General features: G+C 44.7%; 1 protein-coding gene across 2 annotated transcripts in view; it reads left to right on the forward strand.

The window, feature by feature from the left end:
- Positions 1-22,734, forward strand: part of EOGT (EGF domain specific O-linked N-acetylglucosamine transferase) — a 161,149-nt gene that overhangs the window by 136,226 nt on the left and 2,189 nt on the right. For both annotated transcript variants that reach the window (XM_078661478.1, XM_078661479.1), the window contains exons 16-17: positions 7,010-7,129; positions 16,722-16,824. In XM_078661478.1, coding sequence (XP_078517604.1) covers positions 7,010-7,129; positions 16,722-16,824 — 223 coding nt within the window. The remainder of the gene's footprint in view (positions 1-7,009; positions 7,130-16,721; positions 16,825-22,734) is intronic.

The raw sequence follows: 22,734 nt of genomic DNA on the forward strand, positions 1-22,734 counted from the left end.
GGCCTATCTCTCCCATAGGTTAACATTGGGTTACCTTGTTGCATCTTAAAAGTATATTTCCCAATTGTGAAGAGATAAACTTTTCAAGTTTAAAGTCACTGGACGCACAATTTAAAATCACAACTTATGGTGAAGTTGGATTTTGAATTACATTTTGCAAATGTCACTTTTAGAAAGGTGGCATTTACTTACTTTAGCCATTTGATGCCTGTTGCCTGTCTCTTTTCAGTCTGGGTTCGGTGACAGCTGTGCTTTGTGTATTCCCTCTAGACAGCCACACACAAAGGGAATTTAGGTGTACCTTGATGGGTCTTCCTGGGAGGATGGGAGGGAGTAGCTGGGCACAGTCTCACACTTACACATGAATAGGGCGTGTCCTGTCCACACACAGAGGGCTGCATACCCCCCTCACCCCCCATAGTGAATCTGGAGCCAGGGCAGGAAGGGAGGACCTCTGTGCACTTCAAAGCCTTCTTTGAAGTCTCCCCTACTTCTAAGTCACAACTGGGTTTGAGTACCGTACCTCAGACACCATAACGTTAGTACACTTTTGGACCTGTGAAGCCAGGAAGAAGATATGCTGTGTTGCTGTAAGGACTGACACTCTGCTGGACTGCTCCTTTGTTTGACTCCTGCCTCGGTGAGCTGCCCTGCTGCTTGCTGTTCTCCTGCCTGGCTGAGAAGAACTGGACCTGCATCACTTAAACCCAGAGTGACTCCAAGGTCTTGCCTTCTGTTCTAAGTCTCAGTGACATCAGAGACTTCAAATCATCCTGTTACAGCACCTGGACGTTGCTTGCTACAAGTCTTGCCAGGCCAAGAGGTACTAACCCAGTCCTGGGCACTTGGAAGTGGGTTCAACCAGAATCTTTGAGGGAGTCGGAAGCAGCGCACCTCATCGTTACTTAGAGCAGACTCTGCACATTGCCTTCGGGATTGGAGCATTGTCTTTGGAATAAGACGCATCACCTACTGCAGGAGCAGCAGCCGCGCATCGCATTCGGAACCAGCACATTGCACTTTGAACCGACTCATTGCCACTGTTGCATGGAGAAAATTGACGCATCTCATCCACTGAATTTGAATTTATTGTGCGATTACTTAAAACCATTACAATATGCAATTAAAAAAACATATTGTGCAAGATGATGGTCAAGTTTAAGATAGAATTAGAGCTGAGCCAAACTTAAAATCATGCCAGCGGGAGGATATGTAAACAGCCAGTGCTGACATTATGATTAAAAAACATAAATGAAGAATAAAAATCATTACTGTTCATTAGTAGTGTTGGATACTCTAGGAAAAGGTAGTCCTCTAGAACTGCTGTTCCTAATGTCGTGTGACTCATCAGGCTGTTAGTCAACCTCTGCCTGAACCATTTTGTCTTTTAGAAGTGTGTGTGTTTGGTGTGTAACTTTGCCAAAATAGGCCATATTTTTCACTGTGGCCAGGCTGTAGAGCTGGCAGACGGCATCCTTCGCTGTGCATGTGCCCAGTTGAAGCAGTATCGGTCTAAGATGGATTCAGCGGGCTTGTCGCAAAGCTGGGCATCATAACAATATGTGTGCCAAGGACTCCCGTTTGTAGTTGCATAAGCGACACTCTGTGATGTCTGTGAGGGCTTTCCAGGTTGGATGTAGTTATTTTATGGGAAGCGGTTGTGTGGCTAAGATCTGGTTTAGTGCCCGTCTCCCTACAGGCTGCGTGAGGTGGGTCTTAGGTATTTGTGAAATTGGTGGAAGACATAAAGTTTTATGAAAGTCCCTGACTGCACGGGATTCCATGTCTAAAGTACGAGAATGGAAACGTAATTGCTTTTTTATTGATGATTTGATGGTTGCGTTGTCAATTATACTTGGATCCCAATTCTCCTTGGCTAGTTGCAGTAGTTCCTTTGCTATTGAAAGTTTTGCATACCAAGGATTGTTTGGTTTTGCAAAGATGATTTTTATGAGAGATTTCAATTGTCAGGGGCCGCTGTTGCCAAGTAGAAGTATTTTGCTAAGGCGGATAAACCTTCTCATTTTTGTTGAATAAGGTCAAATTTGAGGCGGATCAAGGTATTTTTTGTTCAAGCGGGCAAATTAAATATTTTTTGTACGCTGGGCAATGTATTTTTTCTAGGTCTTCTGCAAGCATTGCGTATAGTTGAATGACGGTAATAGTTTGGCCCGTAGTACCTTCGAATTGCTGCAGTTGTTGGGCTATCTAAGGTAGCATATAGCTTGCAAAGGGCGTGAGTGACGATCTTCCCTTTCATCCGCATTTTGTGTAAATGAAGCGAGGGGCGGCCAGTCTCTTAGCCAAGCCGCCAAGATAGTTGTTACTTTGTATACAGTCCAAGGTCAGGGTACTCAGGCACCAGCTTTTTCTTTGGGGGGCTACCGAAGATCGAAATTGGCTCGCGTTGGCTGCCAGCTCGTTCTTGGCGTTATATTCAGACTGGGCATTGAGGTCTTTTTGGAGGCCTGTTTTGTGTGGTCCAGAAGTACAAGGTCATCGGCATACTGCATCAGGTGAATTATTTTGTTTCCAATTTTTGGAGTGGTGAGGGAGGCACCCTTCAGTGCTGAGTCCAGGTCAGCAGTGTACAAGTTAAATAGTAATGGTACCAGGACACAGCCCTGCTTTAGCCCCCGATCTTTGGTGATTATTTTTGTGACAGACTCTTTGGAGAGTTTGATCCTTACCCAGCTTCTCGAATACAAGGATCTGATGGCACCCAGTAGTTTTGGGCAGATGTTCCACCCAACCGATTTTCGCTAAAGGTTGTGACGGACTACCCCATCAACATCTGCTGTGTAATCGATGAAGCAGGTGAAAACTGGGGGGGATCGGCGAGCTACTGCTTGTTGGGCTAGGTATGACCGGACTGTGATGTTCTCAACAGTTGAGCCCCCTGGTCTGAACCCAGGCTGATAAAATGGCAGAAGACCTTTGGTTTGATCCCAGTCCGCTAATTCCTGCAGCAGTGTTCTAGCATAGGCAGTTCCCTCAATATCTAACACAGCGATCATCTAGTAGTTCTTTGGGTCAGTGTTTGAGCCCCTCCAAGAGTCTGGAACATCCTCCAGAAGCCTACATTCCGCGAACAGTGTTGAAAGGTTAGAAGACCAAAAATGTATGCCCTCCCTTAAGAGGGAGCCGGACAAGCCATTGGGGCCTGGGCCTCCATTTTTCCAGATCCTTTTTAAGACTGTGTGTACTACTGCCAAGCCTGGAGCTGTGGGTTCCACAGGGGATCTAGCGAGCTCAGCTCTGATGTTCTCTGATTTGCTCCGTGGGACGTATCCATTTATGCAGATAGACTTCTGATCGCTGGTGTCTAGTAACTTCATTGCACTACCCAGGTTTCCGCTGTGACCGAGTTCCCTCTGTTGGAGGACCAATGAATTAGGTTATTTATGTATTGCCAAAATTACTGTGTCTTGCTCAGTGCCAGCAATTCGAAATTCTCTATACATTTCTCCTCAGTGGCGTCTCATTTGAATTTCCAGACCAGTTGCGTATGTGTCTTTGCTGCTGATTTCAACTGCTTTTTGGAGGTGTTGGTTCTTCTTTTTTTGTAAGGCCTTTGTTTTATATTTAGTTGCTGTGCGCTTATCCTGATCTGTGGAACTGGGCCGACGGTGAAAGTTGTCCTGGTCGTGCTGCTGTGGGGGGGTGCTTCCTCAGAGCAGCGTGCCCAGATCTAATGTGAGATTTTCCCACTCACCTATAATGGCCGGCTTATTGGGCCCGGTCGGCCAGACAGTCCATGTAGATTTCCATGAATCTAATTTATTAATGGTGATCTGTGCCCATTTTATTCTCCTCAGAAGTTCCTCACCATTTGACAGCCCGAGGGGGCAGAGAGTGTGGCGACTTCCTGCTGTGGTCTTTAGGCCCAGCAACAGGGCTGCATGATCGCTTTCATTCTGAGGGATCACTACATAGCTTAGCATGGGTTCACGTAGATGCTGGCTCAACAGGATAAAATCATTGGTTATCTGATTATTCTAGGTAGGTGCGTGAGCTAATCCCGGCTCGTAACCGACGCTCCACCTCTGTTGGATGGAAAAGAACGAGGCATCTCATCCATTGCGTGGCTCAACATCGACGGATTGCTTTGGCTGCACCGTGCATCTTCACTGACAACGACACATTCTGGATCAGGAAACTTTGGTTCAACGGGCCCAAGTGGGTCCCTGTACCCTGCCCGTGCTTTATTGCGGTCAGCCTGAACTTTCGACTTTCTCTCAATCCAACGCTAACAGATATTCCACTTAAGCGCTTATTGCATCTAACACTATTTTAACTTTATTCTTTAAAAATGCATATATCAACTTCTGCTTTTTGGATTTTTGTCATTTTAGTCTTGTCTTTTTTATAAAAAAAATATTCTATTTTTTTTCAACCCTGGTGTGGAGTCTCTTTGTGGTGTTTTCACTGTGTTACTGTTTGAAGTATTGCACAAATACTTTACACATTGCCTCTTAAGTTAAGCCTGAATGCTCTGTGAAAAGCTACCAGAGGGTCAGCACAAGATAATTTAGGATGTGTTGTGACTTACCCTGACTAGGATTGTGGTTCCTGCTTGAACAGCACATATCTCTTCCAACCAGAAACCCAATTTCTAACAGTTCCTTAAAAATAAAATAGAGCCCTTTGACCGTTTAAACACTGAAGCTAAGCATGATGTGACACTGACCCTTCACTTAAAGTTGTCAGCACAATCTCCTGGGTAAATGAGGATAAGAACTTGTGCTAACAAAAAGAGTTGTCATGCATCACCAGTGCCTCGTGAGTAAAAATGTTTCTCTGCATAATTAGGCTTCCAAATCCCCAGCCGACAAACTAAGATAATTTCTACAAAAGGTAGGTTTTCCATCAAAAATAATTTAAAATCCTCTATTGAATGGCTCCAAAGGATGTGGCAAACAGCCAAAAAGGTCGCCCACACATTGACCTGTCAGACCAGCTCATCGGGCACTGCCAGATTGCCCTATCGGCCAATTCCACCCTGTGACTCTACATTATTTAGAACGCCAGGGTTTCTAAAACTCATAGGTAGTTGCCACATTGTGAAGCCTGAGCTCTGCTGAACAATCTAACCTTTTGGAGACAAAGCACTTGAACCGGAAGTGAAAAGGTCTAGCCTCAGTGTTATCCTGGGAAGGCGGCACACATGAAATTTAGTGCATTGTTTATGTTCCTAATCTAGTGCTGGCTGAGATGAAGAACAGGGGTGCGAGAGTATTGTTATACAAGTATTATACATGAAAAGTGCATATTTGTGTAACATGATTTCCATCATGTGTCCTGCTATCCCCCCACGTTCAGCGTTTGACTAGGACCCCTGCAGTAACTCTAGATAGTGCTCACACAAACACATGATTTACAGGAAAAATTATGCTTTTGTGTTTCAAAGGTGTCCACTTAACAACTGAAGATGAAGGATTACACTGCTGAACCATTTTGGAAATTCCATTCAGTATTTATGTAAACATATTTTCTAACAAGCATTGTAAATTAGGGACTGAACGAATTTCATTGCTCTTGCCTTGTATATGCACTTTAAATTAGGGACTGAACACATTATATTGCTCTTGCCCCTACTGTGATATACATTGTTAAGGAGTCATCGTAAACCTCAATTGGCGATAGCTCTCTTTGGATCTGTATACAGGGGCGGCTGGCAAGTTTATACAAAGGTGAGGCGGGCAACTAAGTGGTGGGTGCGTGCATGCAGGCAAGTGGCAAATAATAAAAAAAGAAAGTCACTTACTTTGCCTGCTGCACATCCGACGTCCTCCGCGGTCCCTCTTCTTTCGGCTCCACGGGCTCCAGGAAATTTCACTAATCAATCCTGGCGCTATTCTCACCAACATGAGAGCAGCACCAGGATTAGATGGAGCATCCTGGCTGGACGCTCCTTCAGGCCCTTCAGGCCTATGCTTGTTCCTCACCCAGCTGCCTAAGGTAGCTGGGTGGAGAGCTTCAAAGTGTGCATGATGCTTTGGCCGGCACAGAACAGCCAGTCAAAGTGACAAGCGCAATTTGGAGCATCCAGCCAGCTCTTCTTCAGTCCTCCTCTGCTGCCAGTGGACGAAGCCAGATATCTGTAAAGAGTAATATGTTTGTCACACCTTGCTCACGCCCAAAAATCCATACATTTAGGAAACAGAGGGCCAAATGGACGGCCATTACATTTTGCTACTTGCAAATTGTGATTCTGAGCGACTCGCAAAATGAAATGTACTAATGTGTCTCAGACACATTAGCGATGCCCAATATTCATGAGGCTGGGCGCAATGTTGGACCCATTGGGAATGGGCAATAACACAGGGATGGTGGCCTGCTGGGGACAGCAGACCACCATGTCTGTGCTTGCTTTTAAATAAAGCAACTTTTTTTTAATCCAGCCTGTTTTTCCTAAAGGAAATTGGGATGCGTTTCAAAAACAAAAATGAAACGTTTCTGTTTCATTTTTTAGGAGTAGGCAGTGGTCACTACCAGTCCCAAAGAGAAAGTGGCCGCCTGGGGACCCCCTCCCATTTGCGACTGGCTTAATACCTACATGAAGTAGGCAGTAAACTGCAATTGTTTAGAAACCACATTTCTTTTGCAAAACATTCGTACATGCCCTTACGACTCGCTATTAGGAAGGGACTCCCTTGGCACATCACTTACTATTAGCAGCTTGCAAACCCTGTTTTGGAAGTTGGTAATAGGTTACCAACTCACAAAATGGGGTAGGTACATTGCACATGCCGTTTTAGCGATTGCAAATGACCCGATTCTCCATTTGAAACCGCCGAAAAATGTCATACATCTGGCCCAGAATCTGGTGTGAAAAAGTAAGTTTGTTTTGATGGTAAGAATAGGTATGGAAAGAGCCATGAAAAAGCAACGTCTTATTTGTTGATATTCCTGATGTACAGATGCTGTTAAACACTTACTTTCTAATTGAAATATAGAAATTGTGCCCACAAGTTACGTATGCTTATCTCTTCTGTCTGGTCTTCAGGGAGCTTGGTTTCGTAGAGCAGCTGAGAGTAACTCATAACTCGGATATATTTATTGGAATTCATGGAGCAGGACTCACGCACTTACTCTTCCTTCCGGACTGGGCAGTTGTCTTTGAGCTGTAAGTTAGATAAAGATTTGTTTGCATGTTTATGATTACTGTAATAGCTCTAAAATATATGCCTCAGTCTTTCCCTCATTCTAAATAGTTATTTTATTATTCTAATCCATACCATTTCAGAAAGATGTTTATAAGGGACCCAAGCGTCGGTGTATGATGTCAGAGATAATTACCCAAATTTGCGATTGAGGTTCAATTTGCAATGTAAATATAGCCTAAATGCATGTTGTGACTTGGCATCACTATTATGTGGTGAGTTCATTTTGCATTACTCTGGATCCAGCACAAAAAACGTAATAAAAAATGTCTCACATTCATTTGTTTAACGCTATATGTTTAAGTGAGCATTCACAACACATTAAAAACCCTTTGTTCTATTAAAGTAATTCATGAATTATAAATATCGAAATTGTGATTTTCATGGTGCCAATTTTCTTGCAAGTCTCATTTCACTTCTGAGATGTTCCTTGTTCCAGTGGTGTCTTGCAAGGGAAATAAAAAGGTAGATTAGCTCAGCGTTTTTGCTAGGGAAGCAAAGGTTGGAGAAACATCCAGGCTGGTTCCACTATTGCTCGTGAGTGTTTCAATGTTATCAAGTTGCATATTCAGAATACCTTTAGAATCATTGTTGCTGATGCTTGAACCCCACTCGTGATTTAATTGAGTAGCAGTAATTCAACAATGTAATGAAAGATCTGAATAACAAAAATGTACACTCCTGCTAGACACACAGGCGTGCTCCAGTGGTTATGTTATGTTATGTTAAATTTAATTTATACAGCGCACGTACGCCCGTGGGCTTCATGGCGCTATCGGAACTTTTGGGAACTACAACACAACAGCACAACAACATGAGAGTCAGAAAACTAATCTAAGGATATGCCTGTCTGAAAAGACAGGTCTTAAAGGCGTGTCTAAAATTGAGGAGACTATCGCTTTGTCTCAAGGAGGAAGGCAGAGAGTTCCACAAAGAGGCGGCCAAGAACTGAAATGAGCTACCACCTTGACGCTTCCTCCTAACTAAGGGGATAGTTAACAGATCTTTGTGAGCAGATCTAAGATTGCGTGAAGGGGTATATTTAGACACCAGGTTGATCATAAATTTGGGGCCTTTCCCTTGTAAAGCCTTGAATATAATGCAACCGGTTTTAAATATAGCTCTCTGACCTATTGGTAACCAGTGAAGGTTGGCTAGTCCTGACCTGATAGATTGCCATTTGGGTAAATTATAGATAAGCCTAGCTGCCTGATTTTGGACATACTGTAATCTTTTCAGTTGCCCAGCTGGGAGTCCTAGGTACAGACTGTTAGAATAATCTAGACGGGACAAGACTAGGGCAATGACTGCTTGAATGAGGGCAGAGTGGGTCAACAAATGAGAAATTTTCTTAATCTTCCGCAGTTGGAAAAAACTAGAGGATACAACCGTTCCAATCTGGGCTTTAAGAGATAAATCGTTGCTAAGAGTAACCCCTAGACTCTTGACAGTGTTAGATTTAGTCGGAGGAGCACCCAGGTCAGGAGGCCAAAAGTGAGGCCCCCAGCTAATTTCACTTTTCCCAGGCAGGACCAACTCTGTCTTGCCTGGGTTAAGTTTCAAATGGTTTAGATTCATCCATCTCTGGATGTGGCACATGACCTGTTGAAATTCCGACACGGCATCAAAGGAATTCAGAGGAAACACCAGTTGCAAGTCCTCTGCGTAATTAAAAATAGTGACCTTATAATTTTTCAAAGAGTAAAGTAAGGGGCGCAGGTACAAATTAAATAGAAGTGGAGACAGAGACGATCCCTGAGGCACTCCGCAGGTGGACTTTCTCTTGGGGGCTGTGAAAGTTCCCAATCTCACAGCTTGAGTGCGGCTGGAGATGAAGGACTTCAGCCAGCACAAGGCAGGCCCCCTGAGGCCGGCCTGTTCGACACGGTTGACCAGGATGGCATAGTCAACCGTGTCGAACGCGGCCGACAAATCCAGAAGTACCAGTGCCTGGTGGACGTCCCGTCTGCGTTGCAACGCAAGGTGTTCTGAACTGCCAAAATCACTGTCTCTGTAGAATGACAGGGACGAAACCCTGCCTGATTGGGTTCAAGATATTCTGTACTTTCGATAAAATTGGATAAACAGTTGGAAACATGTGCTTCTAGGATTTTCGACAAAAAAGGCAACAAGGAGATCGGCCTGTAACTTGAGGGATCATGAAGATCCAGGCCAGGTTTCTTGATCAAAGGGATCAACAGTGCTTGCTTAAAACTATCAGGTACCATGCCTTGTTCAAGAGATTTATTTAAGAGCGGGAGAATGCTTTGGGGGATAGCCTGTGCTATCTCCTTAATTATGTAAGGTGGACAAATGTCATCTGGTGATCCTGACTTAACACGTGCCATCAGTTCAGATAGTGTTTTGGAGTCGATGGGGGGAAATACATAAAACGTAGAGGGGTTGTAAAAAGTGTCGGCCAGAGGTAGTGGGGTGGGGGAACTAGTGATACTCTGTTTGATGGTCACGATTTTCTCAAAAAAGAACTCGTTCAAGGAATCACAAAGTTTTTGCGTAGGTGCTAATGACGGGGCGGTTCGGTTATCATCACAGAGCTCATTCACGATGTTAAAAATATCTTTGGACCTATTCGTAGAGTTCAACATTTTTGCAGAGAAGTAGTTGGTCTTGTGTTGATGCAAGGTTTTTTGATAGTTTCCTTGCCGAACAATATATTTCTCTATCTTGTGACAAGTAATTTGCTCTCCACTTCCTTTCCTTTTGTCTAATCCCCAATTTAAGTAATTTTAATTCAGGGGAAAACCATTTGTGGGCGTCATTCCCTCGTAGGTTTGGAAGGCTCACTACGGGGGCATGAAGGTCGGCTGCTTGAAGTAGCCAGTTTGAGAGCACCCCTTCACTAGATTCTACATCCTCGCCCAAGGGAGGAAGGGTAGTGGTCAGGGTCTTTAAAAAACCAGGAAGGTCCAAGGACTTCCATTTACGAAACTCTTTGGCCACTGGTGGCCTGGTTTTGGTCATCCCTCCCATTCTGAGTGAAAAATGGATAAAATAGTGGTCTGACCAGATGCAGGGGGAAATGGAAAGTGTGGGAATAGGTAAGTTATGTGCCCAAATTTGATCGAGGCTGTGACCTTTCTGGTGGGTGGGGAGATGAATGTGTTGGGTCAGATTCAGATCCTCCAGTAGGTCCTTAAGCTCAGCAGCCTGGGGGTCTTCTCCCACATTGTCGAACCAAAAGTTTAGGTCTCCTATTAGAATAGTTTTAGAGTAGTTGACGGCATAAGAAGCCAACTGTTCTATTAGGAGTGAGGAGAAGTTAGCCATGTGTTGAGGTTGGCGGTAAATTAGTACTAATATCAGAGCCCCGCTCTCGGAGTCCAATTTAATAACTAAATTCTCAGTACCTGGGAGAACTAGAGGGGACAGTTCTCGGAACTGGTAGGTCTTAAGGATGATGGCCGCCACTCCGCCCCCTGTTTTCCCAGGAGTACGGTTAGCTGTGAGAATGTAATACTCCGAAGGGAGTGAGGCAAGGATATCTGGTAAAGAATTGGGGGTGATCCAGGTTTCAGTCAGTAGAAGGATATCCGGCTTCTCCTGGGTCAGTAGGAGAAAGATATCCACTTGGTTTTTAATCAGTGACCTAGTATTTAAGTAAATACAACGCAGGTCGTGCGCTGCATTATGAAATTGCCACAGTCCGAACGTATGGGAGTATTATGTTTGGGATGAGCAATCAATGGAAGAGGTTTAAAAATGCTCAAAAATTGAATGCGTTTTAGCGTGACTGATGGTAAAGGCAGTGGATGGCTCAGTGGCGGTTTAAGAGTCATTAAGTCCAGGGCGGAGTATTTAATAAGTTGGCCAGGGGGAAAGGCCCCGGGTCCCGGGCGTGCGCGGACGGGCGCAGACGGGCTTACCTCTGGCGCACCTCCGGCGCGCCATCGTCGCGCCCGCTGCGCTCGTCCGCTGCGCTCCCATAGACACATTCAGCTTTATGCGAGAGAGCCTGGGCGACTGGACCGCTAACTCCGGTCCTTCAGCCCTTCAGGCTCCACTCAATATGGCGCCCAAACTCCACCGGACCGGCACGAAGAGCCGCGGTAGGAGACAAGCCCTCCACGCAACGGCAGAGGAGCCGCGATGGACCGGGGCAAAGGGAGCCGAAAAACAGTGAGAAACAAACTGCTTTGTATTTAAAATTACGCGCTGGTGCCTGCACTTAACTCTGCAAGACGCCGCTAACACAGTGAAAATAGGCTGCCAACTAAGTGGTCAGGAAGTCAGGAGGCCATGGGTCCTGGGGAGTTTAGGCAGCAAGGACAATGTGCCTTGATGACAGTAGGGTGCTGCTGAGGAAAGTCCTGGGCCAAGCAGAAGTTTCAAAAGTGCAGACAGAGGAGAAGCTTCTTGTTCCTGCACAGCCTCTTCTGATGGAGAGAGGCAGCTGGGTGCTGGAGCTGAGAGATAGGCCTCAATCGGGCTATTTCGAATTTAAGGACAGGAGGGAAAGGCCCAGAGCTCTCCCTCAAGTGCAACATTTAAGAGGGCAGCAATGAAGACCCCTGGCGGATAGATCATATTACCAGGAGCAAAACAATTCATAATTCATCAAAATTGGCCCAAGAGGGCCGGAGAAAACACCCTTTTTTGCTTCCGCTCTTGAGGAAACTGCTTGGTGGGACCCACAACGCCGACAGACCTGCAAATCTGTCAACTGCACTTTGTGAGTTCTCAAGTATCCCCTGGGAAAGGCTAGTGCACCCCAGGGATCACCGTGAAGAGCAGTGTGCGTGGCACCCACTTGTCGCTTTGCCATTAGACCACTGGGGTGCTAAGATCCCCGGGGTCAAAGCAGTGATGGAAGCACCAAGCACTCTCCACCAACTTATTGCCCCGGGCTCCAGCGATACTTCAAAGTGTTGCATTCCCCCTTTTCTGTAGCGCTTAAGGAGGGTCAGATCTCTGGGGGCATTGTGGTGTGTCTCCCCAGCTCCCTTTTCCTGTTGGGAGCACAACTGGCTTCCTTCCCGGACCCAAGGCAGGTGGGAGAGTGTAGAGTTCCTGCTCCAGTGCCTGCACACAGAGTTGTACTGGCCAGACGGGGAGCTGACCGTGCTTTGCGTGCTTGGGCTCAGGTGCAACCCTTGCTTTCATAACCCGGGTGTCTCACCGTAGCAATATAAAAAATGAAAACTCTTTTGCAGTTCATGGTTGAATGGAAGTTATCTACTGTGGGCAAAAGCGCACCATTGAAGACACCTGTCAGATTCCAAGAGGTCAGACTTTCCAAAAGCCACTGATGTCCCTAAATCCTTACATGGGGTAGCAGTCAAACTGATATGTCTATTGGAGGAATCTAGGGAAAAACAGGGAAAGCGGTTTGAGAAAACCAGGATTCGATCCACTTGTCTCTTTAGGTGGATTCGTCTCAGGTGGTGCTATCTGGGGAGTTCTACTAACAACCTCCGAAACTTCGAGGAATTAGGCGACCAGCTGTTGCTAAGGAGAAAGCAACAGCAGGGTAGATGGTGAGGTTGAAGGATATTGAATTGAGTACGCCAACAAAAATAAACAGTTGTCCAATGAATGTCTTATTCATCGTAATGACTGAGTGCGCTGGAATGAGCTCCTGTCAAACCATGATACTAGGTGGGAACCACAGGATGCCAGCAACAGTCAGGTCACCGGCTGTGGAGCAAAATGTAGGGCAGTAAAATAAAAAAAAGGCTAAACCACCGTGCAGGAGGTCCAAGGAAGGGACCAAAAGGGAAAACCCTTACCAAGGGAGAACACGAAAGGGAGAAAATAGCAAAGGTATAAGGATGGGTAACTGGTGCGACCTCTAGTGAAGAAGAAGGCCTCAGCAACTAAGCAACACATGGCCAGATATCTGCTTCTTACTGAAAATGTCCTAAATACGATCTATACCACCAGTGTCCTGGAAGTGACTTGGGCTACCCAGGAAGTGAGGATGGGCAAAAACTGTTTTGCGCAGTCTTGTGTTTATATGACACCAGTTTCCAAAGCCATGTTCTCTAAACTCTCCAGCATCACCTGACCCTAGGTGTGACTCAGTGAGCGAGAGCCCTTGAAATTCTGAGATCATTGTGGCCGTGGTGCCACATTGAGGATTAGGGGCACCACCAACCTCGCACATTGCATCTGATGGGACGCCAGTAGTGCCTCAGACACACCGCAAGAACCACCTTGCTGGTTTTGATTGACTGAGGGTAAGCTCCTGTGGCCTTAAAGTTTGGTTGAAATTTCAAGCACTCCCAAGCTAGGGCTTTTAGCCTTTAGGGCTCTTGGGTGCAAGAATCTTTGTTTCTTGAGCCCTGGACTGCTTTGCCTTCCTATCCTGAAAGTCAAGTGCTAAAAAGGGGTAGTGTGTTCCCAGTAAAGAGCTTAGAAGTATGGGAGCTTGAGTGGCGAATGACTCTTTTATTACAGTTAGGGCCCAGTATTCCCTGTCTGCCTTGTGACTCTCCGATCGAGATTCCTGACCACGAGTATTATAAAAGACCATGCTTACCTCTGAAACATAGCTTGTGCATGCCAAATTCACTACATTATGTGTAGAAGCAAATACCTTTTAGCTATGAAAAGAATATTCCATTTTAAAACGAATTCTAAAAGCACATCTTACTTGTGAATGTTTTTTCCAGTCGGTGGATGTTTGTATATCCCACCGTTTGGGTTGTTTTCAATGAAGGGTAGATGCTCGCCTCTGCCAGTCTGACCTGCCTGGAAAGTCCATCTTATTAGGTCTGGCTAGCTGTGTGCTGGAGCCAATCTGAAAATAATTAACAACATACAGAGAGACGTGTTGGGACAGTTCTCTGTTGTGTCGCGGTAAGGCCCTCATGCATGCCTTCAGAAAGAGACCAGGCAAACATATATATTCAGTCACTCACACGGCACTACTCCTTTATTTATAGTATACATGATGACACAGGGTGAACCACAGGTGCTGATGGAGTGTGAAGTGTTAACTGCTATCCACTCTGACACTAGATTCCTGCCATCCTTTAGATTTAGTCAATGTCAATGAGAGGGATAGATGCCAACCAAAATGTCCCTTAGCATGCTCCATTCTTTGAGCACCTGGGCCTGAACATTTGAGCCATCCACAGCAATTTCCCCGATTACAGTTCATAGTCTTTGTAATGCTGAAATGGCATTGGGTTGGGTCTCGGGTTGTGCTGATGCAGACCACTCTAGAATTGTTGGCGGAGCACAAGTCTGCAGAAACGCACCTGGAGGGAATGTTAGCTGTTGCACATGATGTAGGAGGCCACCGCAGCAGTTATTCAGATGGGTCTACACTTCCATTGCATGGAGAAAGCGGGGATACAAAAGTGTCTCATCATGGTCACCGACTCTTGCGCTTAGCTCCGCTACCTGTTCTGAGATTTTTCAAAGTGCAAGATTTTTCAGGTAACGCTCACCTCCCTAGTAACATCGGTTACCATTGTGCCGTTAAAACTTGAGACACACCACTGTTGGTGCTCAAACCAGCCATCTAAACTTTGCCCCTCCAGGAGCACAGCAACAAACTGTGAGCATTCGCCATCTTGCGTTCATCCGACAGCTCATAACATCATTGTTCTTCTGCTGTCGGTCACTGAAGTTATCTCTATTGGCAACAGAAAGGACCCATGACCAATGGCTCAGGATGACCTTTTGTCTGCACCCACTGATCATAGTAACAGGAGACACCTTTGTACAGGCATGTGGGGTGTTGTGATAATCTCAGGGAAACTTGTGGATTGCTCACTTGATATGGTCATTTTCTAGTTCAGTAGCCCTATTTACTTTATGAAGGGTCCTCATAAATCTTTTGGCTACCCTGTTTGCTTTGGTCTACCTTGGTGTTATTTTTCTATGCTTCAAAGAACAGAAGTATGCAGTTTGTGACCTTGAAAAAGGGGTCCACTGTTGGTTCGAACTCATGTGGACAGCCATGTGTGGCAAATATTTTCTCTAATTTCGGTATCGCGTCTTCAGCTGACTTTGAAAGGACCTGTTTCGCTTCAGAATACTTGATACAGTTGTCTATTACCACCAGCAAATGGTGATTAACTGGTAGTGTGGCAAAACTGTCACTTAGCTGGATCTACAGCATCATAAAAGCATCTCCAGACATGACAGGCGCTGGAGTATCTTGCTGCCCTACCACCTGACATGACAAGCATTCAGCAACTGTCCTCTTAACATGGGGGTCGCAGTCTTGGAACCAGACCGTCTGTCGGAGTCTCATCTTTGTTTTCATAATCCCTTGATGTGTTTGGTGGACTATCTGCATGAGTTGATGTAAAAGACATGGAATTACTGTAGGTTACTTCAAAGAAGCAGACCATCCTCAGCTACTAATAAATTGTCAGATATTGTACATTGCTTTAATTTGGAGAGAAGCTTTAGAGGTCTATTTGCCTGTTCTTTCAACGGGGACCACCAGTTGTTTGTCTCAAGGGACCTTCTTACGTTTTGGAAACACTCATTTTTCTGGGAGGCTTGACCAGTTTCTTCAATTGTGAACAGCTTGGGGCGGGAGCTTTTGATCACCAACCAGACATATTCTTCTGTGTCGATGGCCTGTTCTTGTTCGGCTGTAGTTTCAGCTCTGTAGTGGCGGGAAAAGTGGTCAACAGGATCATCCTGCACTGGCCGGTATACTTCTTCAAAGGAGTTCTCTTAGAGTTGGAACACCCACAATCTGAGGTCGCAATTTGAACGTTGACCCTTGAACGAGGGGCACCAGGCCCATATGGTCTGTGCACACTCGGAATGTCCTTTCATAGAGATACAGGGGGAAATGTCTGCAGCCACACAGCACCGCAGTCGCTTCTTTTTCTATTTGAGAATATCTTTAGTCCTTTTGCATCAGAGCTTGTTTTTTAAATGAAACAGGCACCCAGATACCATGAAGCTGCTTCTACATTAACACGGCTTCATGTCCCATCGAGCTGGCATCAATTATCAACTCAGTTCAGAAACCAGGCCCGTTATGTCTGCTAAATATTGAAAAATCAAGCTAATAAAAACAGGTAGATTCACACAGACTGACAAGACGGGTGAGGGAGATGTATGTGGCTAGCTTTAAAATGCACATTTGTTTTTTCTTGTATGTCATTTTCTATTTCTGATTGCCTCATGCTGCATTTGTTTGCAGCTGCTTATAAACCCTGGGGCAAAGTAACAAACAGGAATAGGATGAAAATATTGTTTGAAAATAGCAATCTTGGCCAGCAGACAGGATATCCTGCCTGCTAATGAGCCGTCCGGTTATGTGCCAGTTAGGAGACCCGGGATATACACAGGCAGTTATTGAACAATTCATATCGTGGCTGAAGCAGTCAGAAAGGAAGGACGAAGCGACATAAAAACCATTACTCTGAATACACAAACAGTAATTTATATTCCTGGCAACCATGCAGAGCTCATAGGATAAATGGCTAGAAATGAGATTTTTGTTTGTGAATCTCGTGCATTATAATGTATTTGAGGGTTCAATTGGTACATTTTTGGGAATCCCATCTCCTTCTCAGACTGTGCAACCCTGCAGCATCTTTGTGGTTCTTCTCGTAGGTACAACTGTGACGATGAGCGCTGCTACTCCGACCTTGCCAGGCTGAGAGGAGTGCATTACATGACCTGGCGAAACAAGAGGAAAGTCTTCCCTCAAGACAAGGTAAAGTGCCAGCGTCGTCCTCTACGTCACAACTTTGAATAGCTCTTCGCAATGTGATTGGTTCCATATGGAATGCTTATGTGCGTTCACAGGGCTATTGCAGCATTTTAGATGTTGTCTAATAGTGAGTTTTACTCATTATTTTTGTGGTGGGATTCATTAACAAATGTTTTGTGTGATGGAAAGAAAAAGTGCAACACGGTGTGATAACACGTACCCCACTAATTTGTCCTACAACTGATTTACGTTGTTAGCACAATCTCACCTGTTAAGCCAAGTTGATGCATTTTAATTCACCAACATAAAAACAAACATTTTTGTAAATAGTAAAAACATATTTCCACTTTTGTTAAGTCCTAAATGAGTTTGTTCAGCCCGTTTTATTCTAAGGACAATTTGTGAGTTGCATTGTTTCTTAGGTCATTTCATCTTTTCTACTCAGTTATGGTTCGCCTCTTCAATGTCCTCCTGTCCCCATTAGGGGTTGAGTCTTTCTCTTCTTTCTGATGACACTGTATTACCTTTGGCTAAGTCAGGTGTAGAGCATGGGCAAGCTGGGCAACCACTCTAGGGTGTCATGGCATAGAAGTTGCACAGAGCACAAGACGCAGTAGTCTATCATGGGCACCGCTTGCCGCACAACTGATTTTGTTACACATAGTTTTCCAGAGGAAGGCCACTATCAAATACTTACGCTTCATGTTGTCAATTTTCTGATTTGTTGTCAATTTTCTGATTTGAGGTACAGCATCGACAGTCCTTTCGCATTCAAAGTATATAAGACTTGAAGAGCAGTGTTGCAACTGCCCCATTAAAAGTACATCATCACTTTGAGTGAAGCTAGCGCTTACTCGTACTTCCTGAAGGCATTCCCTACTACACTCGTTCAAAAGGGTAAAATGGAGTTCTGGCCCGAATGTTATTTCTTCCATGGTTCACCAGCAATTAAAAGTACAATTTTCAGATACCCCACCTTATGGAACGTGCTGAACAATACCTTTAAACCTACCCACACCAGTGTTTTTTACGTATAAAAAAGCAAAGCAACTGCTTTTGTCAGTGTTTAGGAAATAGTGCATATAAATCTGTGTCTTGGGTTCAAGTCAAAGCTCTATATTTAAAAAAAAATATATATATATATATAGGAGAAGGGGCCCTCTGAGTGAAGTAAGATTGCCAGAGGAGCTTAGGCCATCATGCGTTTTCTTGAAGACACTACATTTGGGGGATTTGTGCAGCTCATAACCATTAGGCGAATCCTAAGCTCCCTTTGATTTTTATTGAAGACAATTTGCCAAAAATGAGATGGGGTTTTGGAGAGGCAAAACTTAAGAGGGCCAAGATTCAAAATGGGCGTCAGAACTTGATCTGAACTATTTGACCAATGCCTGGCCCTGTCCTGTCCTTGACGTCCTTCTTTGTGTCCCACAGATTCCAATAGTAGGATGGTATGACTTAACATCTCATGCGTTTACAAAGCATTCATTTGCCATGCATCCTTTACTACGCAGTGCCTTTACCACACATTGCCTTTACAATGCAAAGCAAGTTTATAATATATATATATATATATATATATATATATATATATATATATATATATATATATATATATATATATATATATATATATATATATATATATATATAGCTTTGTCTCCTCTCACCACAATACCTCATGGATGAAGTCACAGCACTGCAGCAGGTTAGTTTCAAGAATTTTTATTTACACACCATGTGCAAAATTAAAGTGCATCAAATAACGGTCTACGCGTTTCGGCTACTCCTAGCCTTCTACTATATATTCACTAAAAAAAGGTTACAGGGTCATTATAGTTAGCAAAAACAAAGGTGTCAGGGACGCTATAGTTAGGCTGCCATTTTACTTGTACAAAACCAGGGAAATGTTGCCGTTATCGTTGCCTGACTTAACTATAACTTGCGCCCCCTCAAACCCCTGCTTATGACCTCACATATTGGCTCACTCATGACATGGTCAGTGACATCACTGATTACATCACTCATGACATCTCAAATTACATCACTCATGACATAATCCACTGACTGATGAGTTTTAAAAAAAAAGATTATGAGTGTTATATTAATATTCCTCGGTGTATAGATGAATCAGTGGGCGTATGAGTGACTGCATGACTGAGTGCGTGCGTGACGGACTGTATAAGTGAGTGAATAGGGGTCTCAGTGAATATATGGATGAGTGACTGGTTGTGTGAATGTATCTGTCAGTTGATGTCTAAGTGGGTATATGAGTGTGTTAGTGGGTGCGTGAATGGCTGTATGGGTGATTGATTGGTTGACTATCTCTATGGTTGTCTGGGTGTCTGTGTGAGAAGGTGTGTAACTGCCTGTGTGGATGATTGAGTGGGTGAGTTAGTGCCTGTATGGGGTAGTGAGTACATGTGTGAGAAGCTATGTGGGTGAGTGAGTGTCTGTATGGCTGTGTGGGTGATTGAGTGCTTGCGTCAGTATGGGTGAGTAACTGGGTATGTGAAAGGCTGTATAGGTGAGTGACTTGGTAAATGAGTGACTGTATGCGTAAGTGTGTGAATGTAAGAATGGCTTTATGGAGGAGTACATGCTTCTGTCAGTGACTATAGGTGAATGAGTATGTGTTACTAATTGTATGAGCAAGTAAGTGGATGTGTATGTAACTGGGTTAGTACATACCTGTATGACTGACTGAGTGTGTAGTGTGTGAGTAGTTCTATGAGTGACTCACTCAGTGTGTGAGTGCCTCATTCAGTGTGTGAGTGCTTGTATGGGTATACAAGTGGATTATTTTATTTATTTTTATTTGAAGAGTTTTATATAGCGCTGGCCGGAGGTATCAGAGCGCTTTACATAAGGAAGTGGTTACAATAAAACAGTGTTTCATAGTTACATTAGTTTCTAGAGAAAACAATAGCATAGTGAAAGACAGCGTTACAAAAATACATTCCTTGCTAGAGCATAAGATAAAATAATTCTGTTGCTAGAGCATGAGGTAACGTAGAAAACAAGTCCAAGGAGCATAACTGGAAGAGGGGGAAAGTAAAAGGGATACCAAAAATTAGAGTTAGCAACTCGGAACAAAACCGGAGCTGGTCCAGGGATCAGCAACAACCAGTGCCCGACTTCAAAAACTGAGTTGGGTAAAGTTCGAGATGGAAGGGTTGCCTCACCAAAGTCGAACAGGAAGAGTGGGGTGTAGTTGACTCAGAGGAGGTCGAAAAAGGGCAGTGGTCACTCCTGCGGCAAAGGGCATCCGGGGAACAGTTGAAAACGCAAGATGGCGGAACCATGGACTCTGACCCCAAGAGCCAGGCAAACAAGATGGCGGGTAAATGGGGCAAGAAAAAGATCTGATCAAGAAAAGCCAACATTCAAAAACCTACCCAAAAGCATGGCCGAATGGGGAAGGCAGCAGATGGTTCCGATGGGGAGGCAAGGCCGAGGGTCGCTGATCTCTCCCTTGCAAGTCGTGACAGGGGAGTCAGTACGGGGAGACACGGACCTCAAGAGCCAAGCAAACAAGATGCCGGGAAATGCGGGCAAACAGAAAATCTGATCAAGAAAAAGCCAACATTCAAAATCTACCCCAAAAGCATAGCCGAATGGGGAAGGCAGCAGATGGTTCCGAAGGGAGGCAAGGCCGAAGGTAGCTGATCTCTCCCGGGCAATCCACAACAGGGGAGTCAGCACGTTCACCCAGGAAGCAGTCCCAGGAAGAGGAAGACATCTGCGGAGTCAGGAGGGGGAGCAACTCCAAAAAAAGGAAAGCAAGCTCAGTGGTGCAGGGAAGCAGCATCACGCAGTTCTCCCTGTAGCACTCTTATAGCTTCTCGATCCCATGCAGCAGAATGTCAGGCAACCACATCTCAGGTCCGGAAGGCAGGTAACTACCCAGCAGCCACCCAAGAAGAGGGAAATACTCATCGGTGCCTCTCCAGGAAGGCGAGGGAAGAGGGAGACACAGCGGAGAGGCAAGGAGAGCTGTGCCTGATGTCCGGCTGGGTAGGTGACAGACGCAGCGAGAAACCGGAGCCAATCTACCCTAGAGCTGTCTGGGCAGCTGCACCGGGCATCAGCCATGACCACTCGGTCTCCACAGAAGAAAGCATCGAACCCGTCCATCTCCAGAGATCTCGAGCCCATAAGCGGGAGACCGGATCGACAAGGACCGCTGACAAACAAGACCTCAGGTGAGAAAGAGGGCCCAAGGAGGAGGGGACTCAAGCCAGAAGGGCAATCCCTAGCCAGGAGCTCCCGGCTGAAGCTCCTCACATGTCGGCCATCTTGCAGATCTCCAATGTCAATGTTTGTATTGGTGACTGAGCGGGTGTATGCTTGGCAGTATGGGTGAGCAAGTGTATGTGTGTGTAGCTCTATGAATTAGGGAGTGGCTGTGTAAGTACTGGTATTGCTCTGTCAATGGGTTTGTGAATGGTTGTGTGGCAGTGGGTGTATAAAAGATTCTATAGGGGTGTGAGTGGGTGCGTCAGAGATGATGTCATCACTGATGTCATCAGTGATGTCTTTTGAAATGTCATCAGTGATGTCACTGACATGTCATGAGTGATGTAATATGTGAGGTCATAAGCAGTGCATTGCGGGGCGCAAGTTATAGTTAACTCAGGGAACTATAACTGTTGAATTTCACTGGTTTTGTACGAGTTAAATGTGGCACTAACCATAACGTCCCTGTACCCTTTGGTTGTTTTAGTAAATATATATATGGCAATTGGATGCGTTTGGGGTGGTAAGGGTATTGGGTGAGAAGGGTGTTTTTAGGGGTGGGTTAGGATATAGGGTGGTAAGGGTGTTTTTGTGGTGTAGGCGAGGGTAAGGGTATTGGCTGGTGTAAGGGTGTTTTCAGGGATTAGGGAAAGGTAACGGTATTGGCTGGTGTAAGGGTGTTTTCAGGTTTTAGGGGTGGGTTGGGGTATATGGTGATAAGGGTGTTCATTGGGTTTAGGAGTCGGTAGGGGTATAGGGTGGTAAAGATAATGAAAACAAATTGGGGTTTACCCCCAATTAAAAAAAGAAGTTATATATATTTAATATGGATTTTCACTTACCTTACACATACTTACCTTGCGTTTTAAAGGCATATGTGTGTTAAAGACAATGCGTGGTAAAAACATTGTGTGGTAATAGATTCATGGTAAAGGCATGCGTTGAAAATACATGCATTGATTGGTCATAAAACCGTTCTTTTAGTGTAGTGTGGTATCTGGCTATGATACCAATTTCTTATTCAATCCTTATGTTTTAATTTTATTTTTTACAGATGACTTAGCAAGGAGGTTAGACCAGTCAGAATCTGGTTGTAGTCTATTTCAAAATAAGTTTTAGTTAGAAAAAAGCAATCTAGTTGAATGTACACTTGGATATAATGTTGCTCTTGTCTGGTTCAGAAGTATTTGCATCGATCTCTGCCTAGAATGTTTATTGTCTACTCTTGAGCGCAACAGATTTGACAGCAGGTGTCAGGATTGACTACCTTCATTTTAGATTAGTTGGGGCCTATTTAATAATTCGGATAAAATGATCATGATATTTGGATTCTACTTCTCGTACCTTACGAGCCGCTGTCTTAAACTTGAGAAAAGACAGACTTAACTTTCACCAGGGCTCTTGAATAAACAGATTTATAGAAGCATTTTTTGTACAGTACTTCCTGGTTCGCTGAAGCTACTCAGATCGACCCTGCGGGCTTGCCATAGGTGCCGACAATGGGCAGATGGCTCAAGATACGTTCTCACAAGGGGTAGATGCTACAGGATCGTTAGAGCCAATCCAACATTGCTATCTCTGCAGCTACACTCTGAAAGTGTAATACCCCTCTCACATTTGCCTTAGTAGTGGTCCTTCTTGAAAAACTAGTAAAGGCTTTTTAGATCTTAGTAT

This window comes from Lissotriton helveticus, chromosome 9 (genome assembly GCF_964261635.1).
Source record: "Lissotriton helveticus chromosome 9, aLisHel1.1, whole genome shotgun sequence".
Classification (NCBI taxonomy): Eukaryota; Metazoa; Chordata; class Amphibia; order Caudata; family Salamandridae; genus Lissotriton; species Lissotriton helveticus.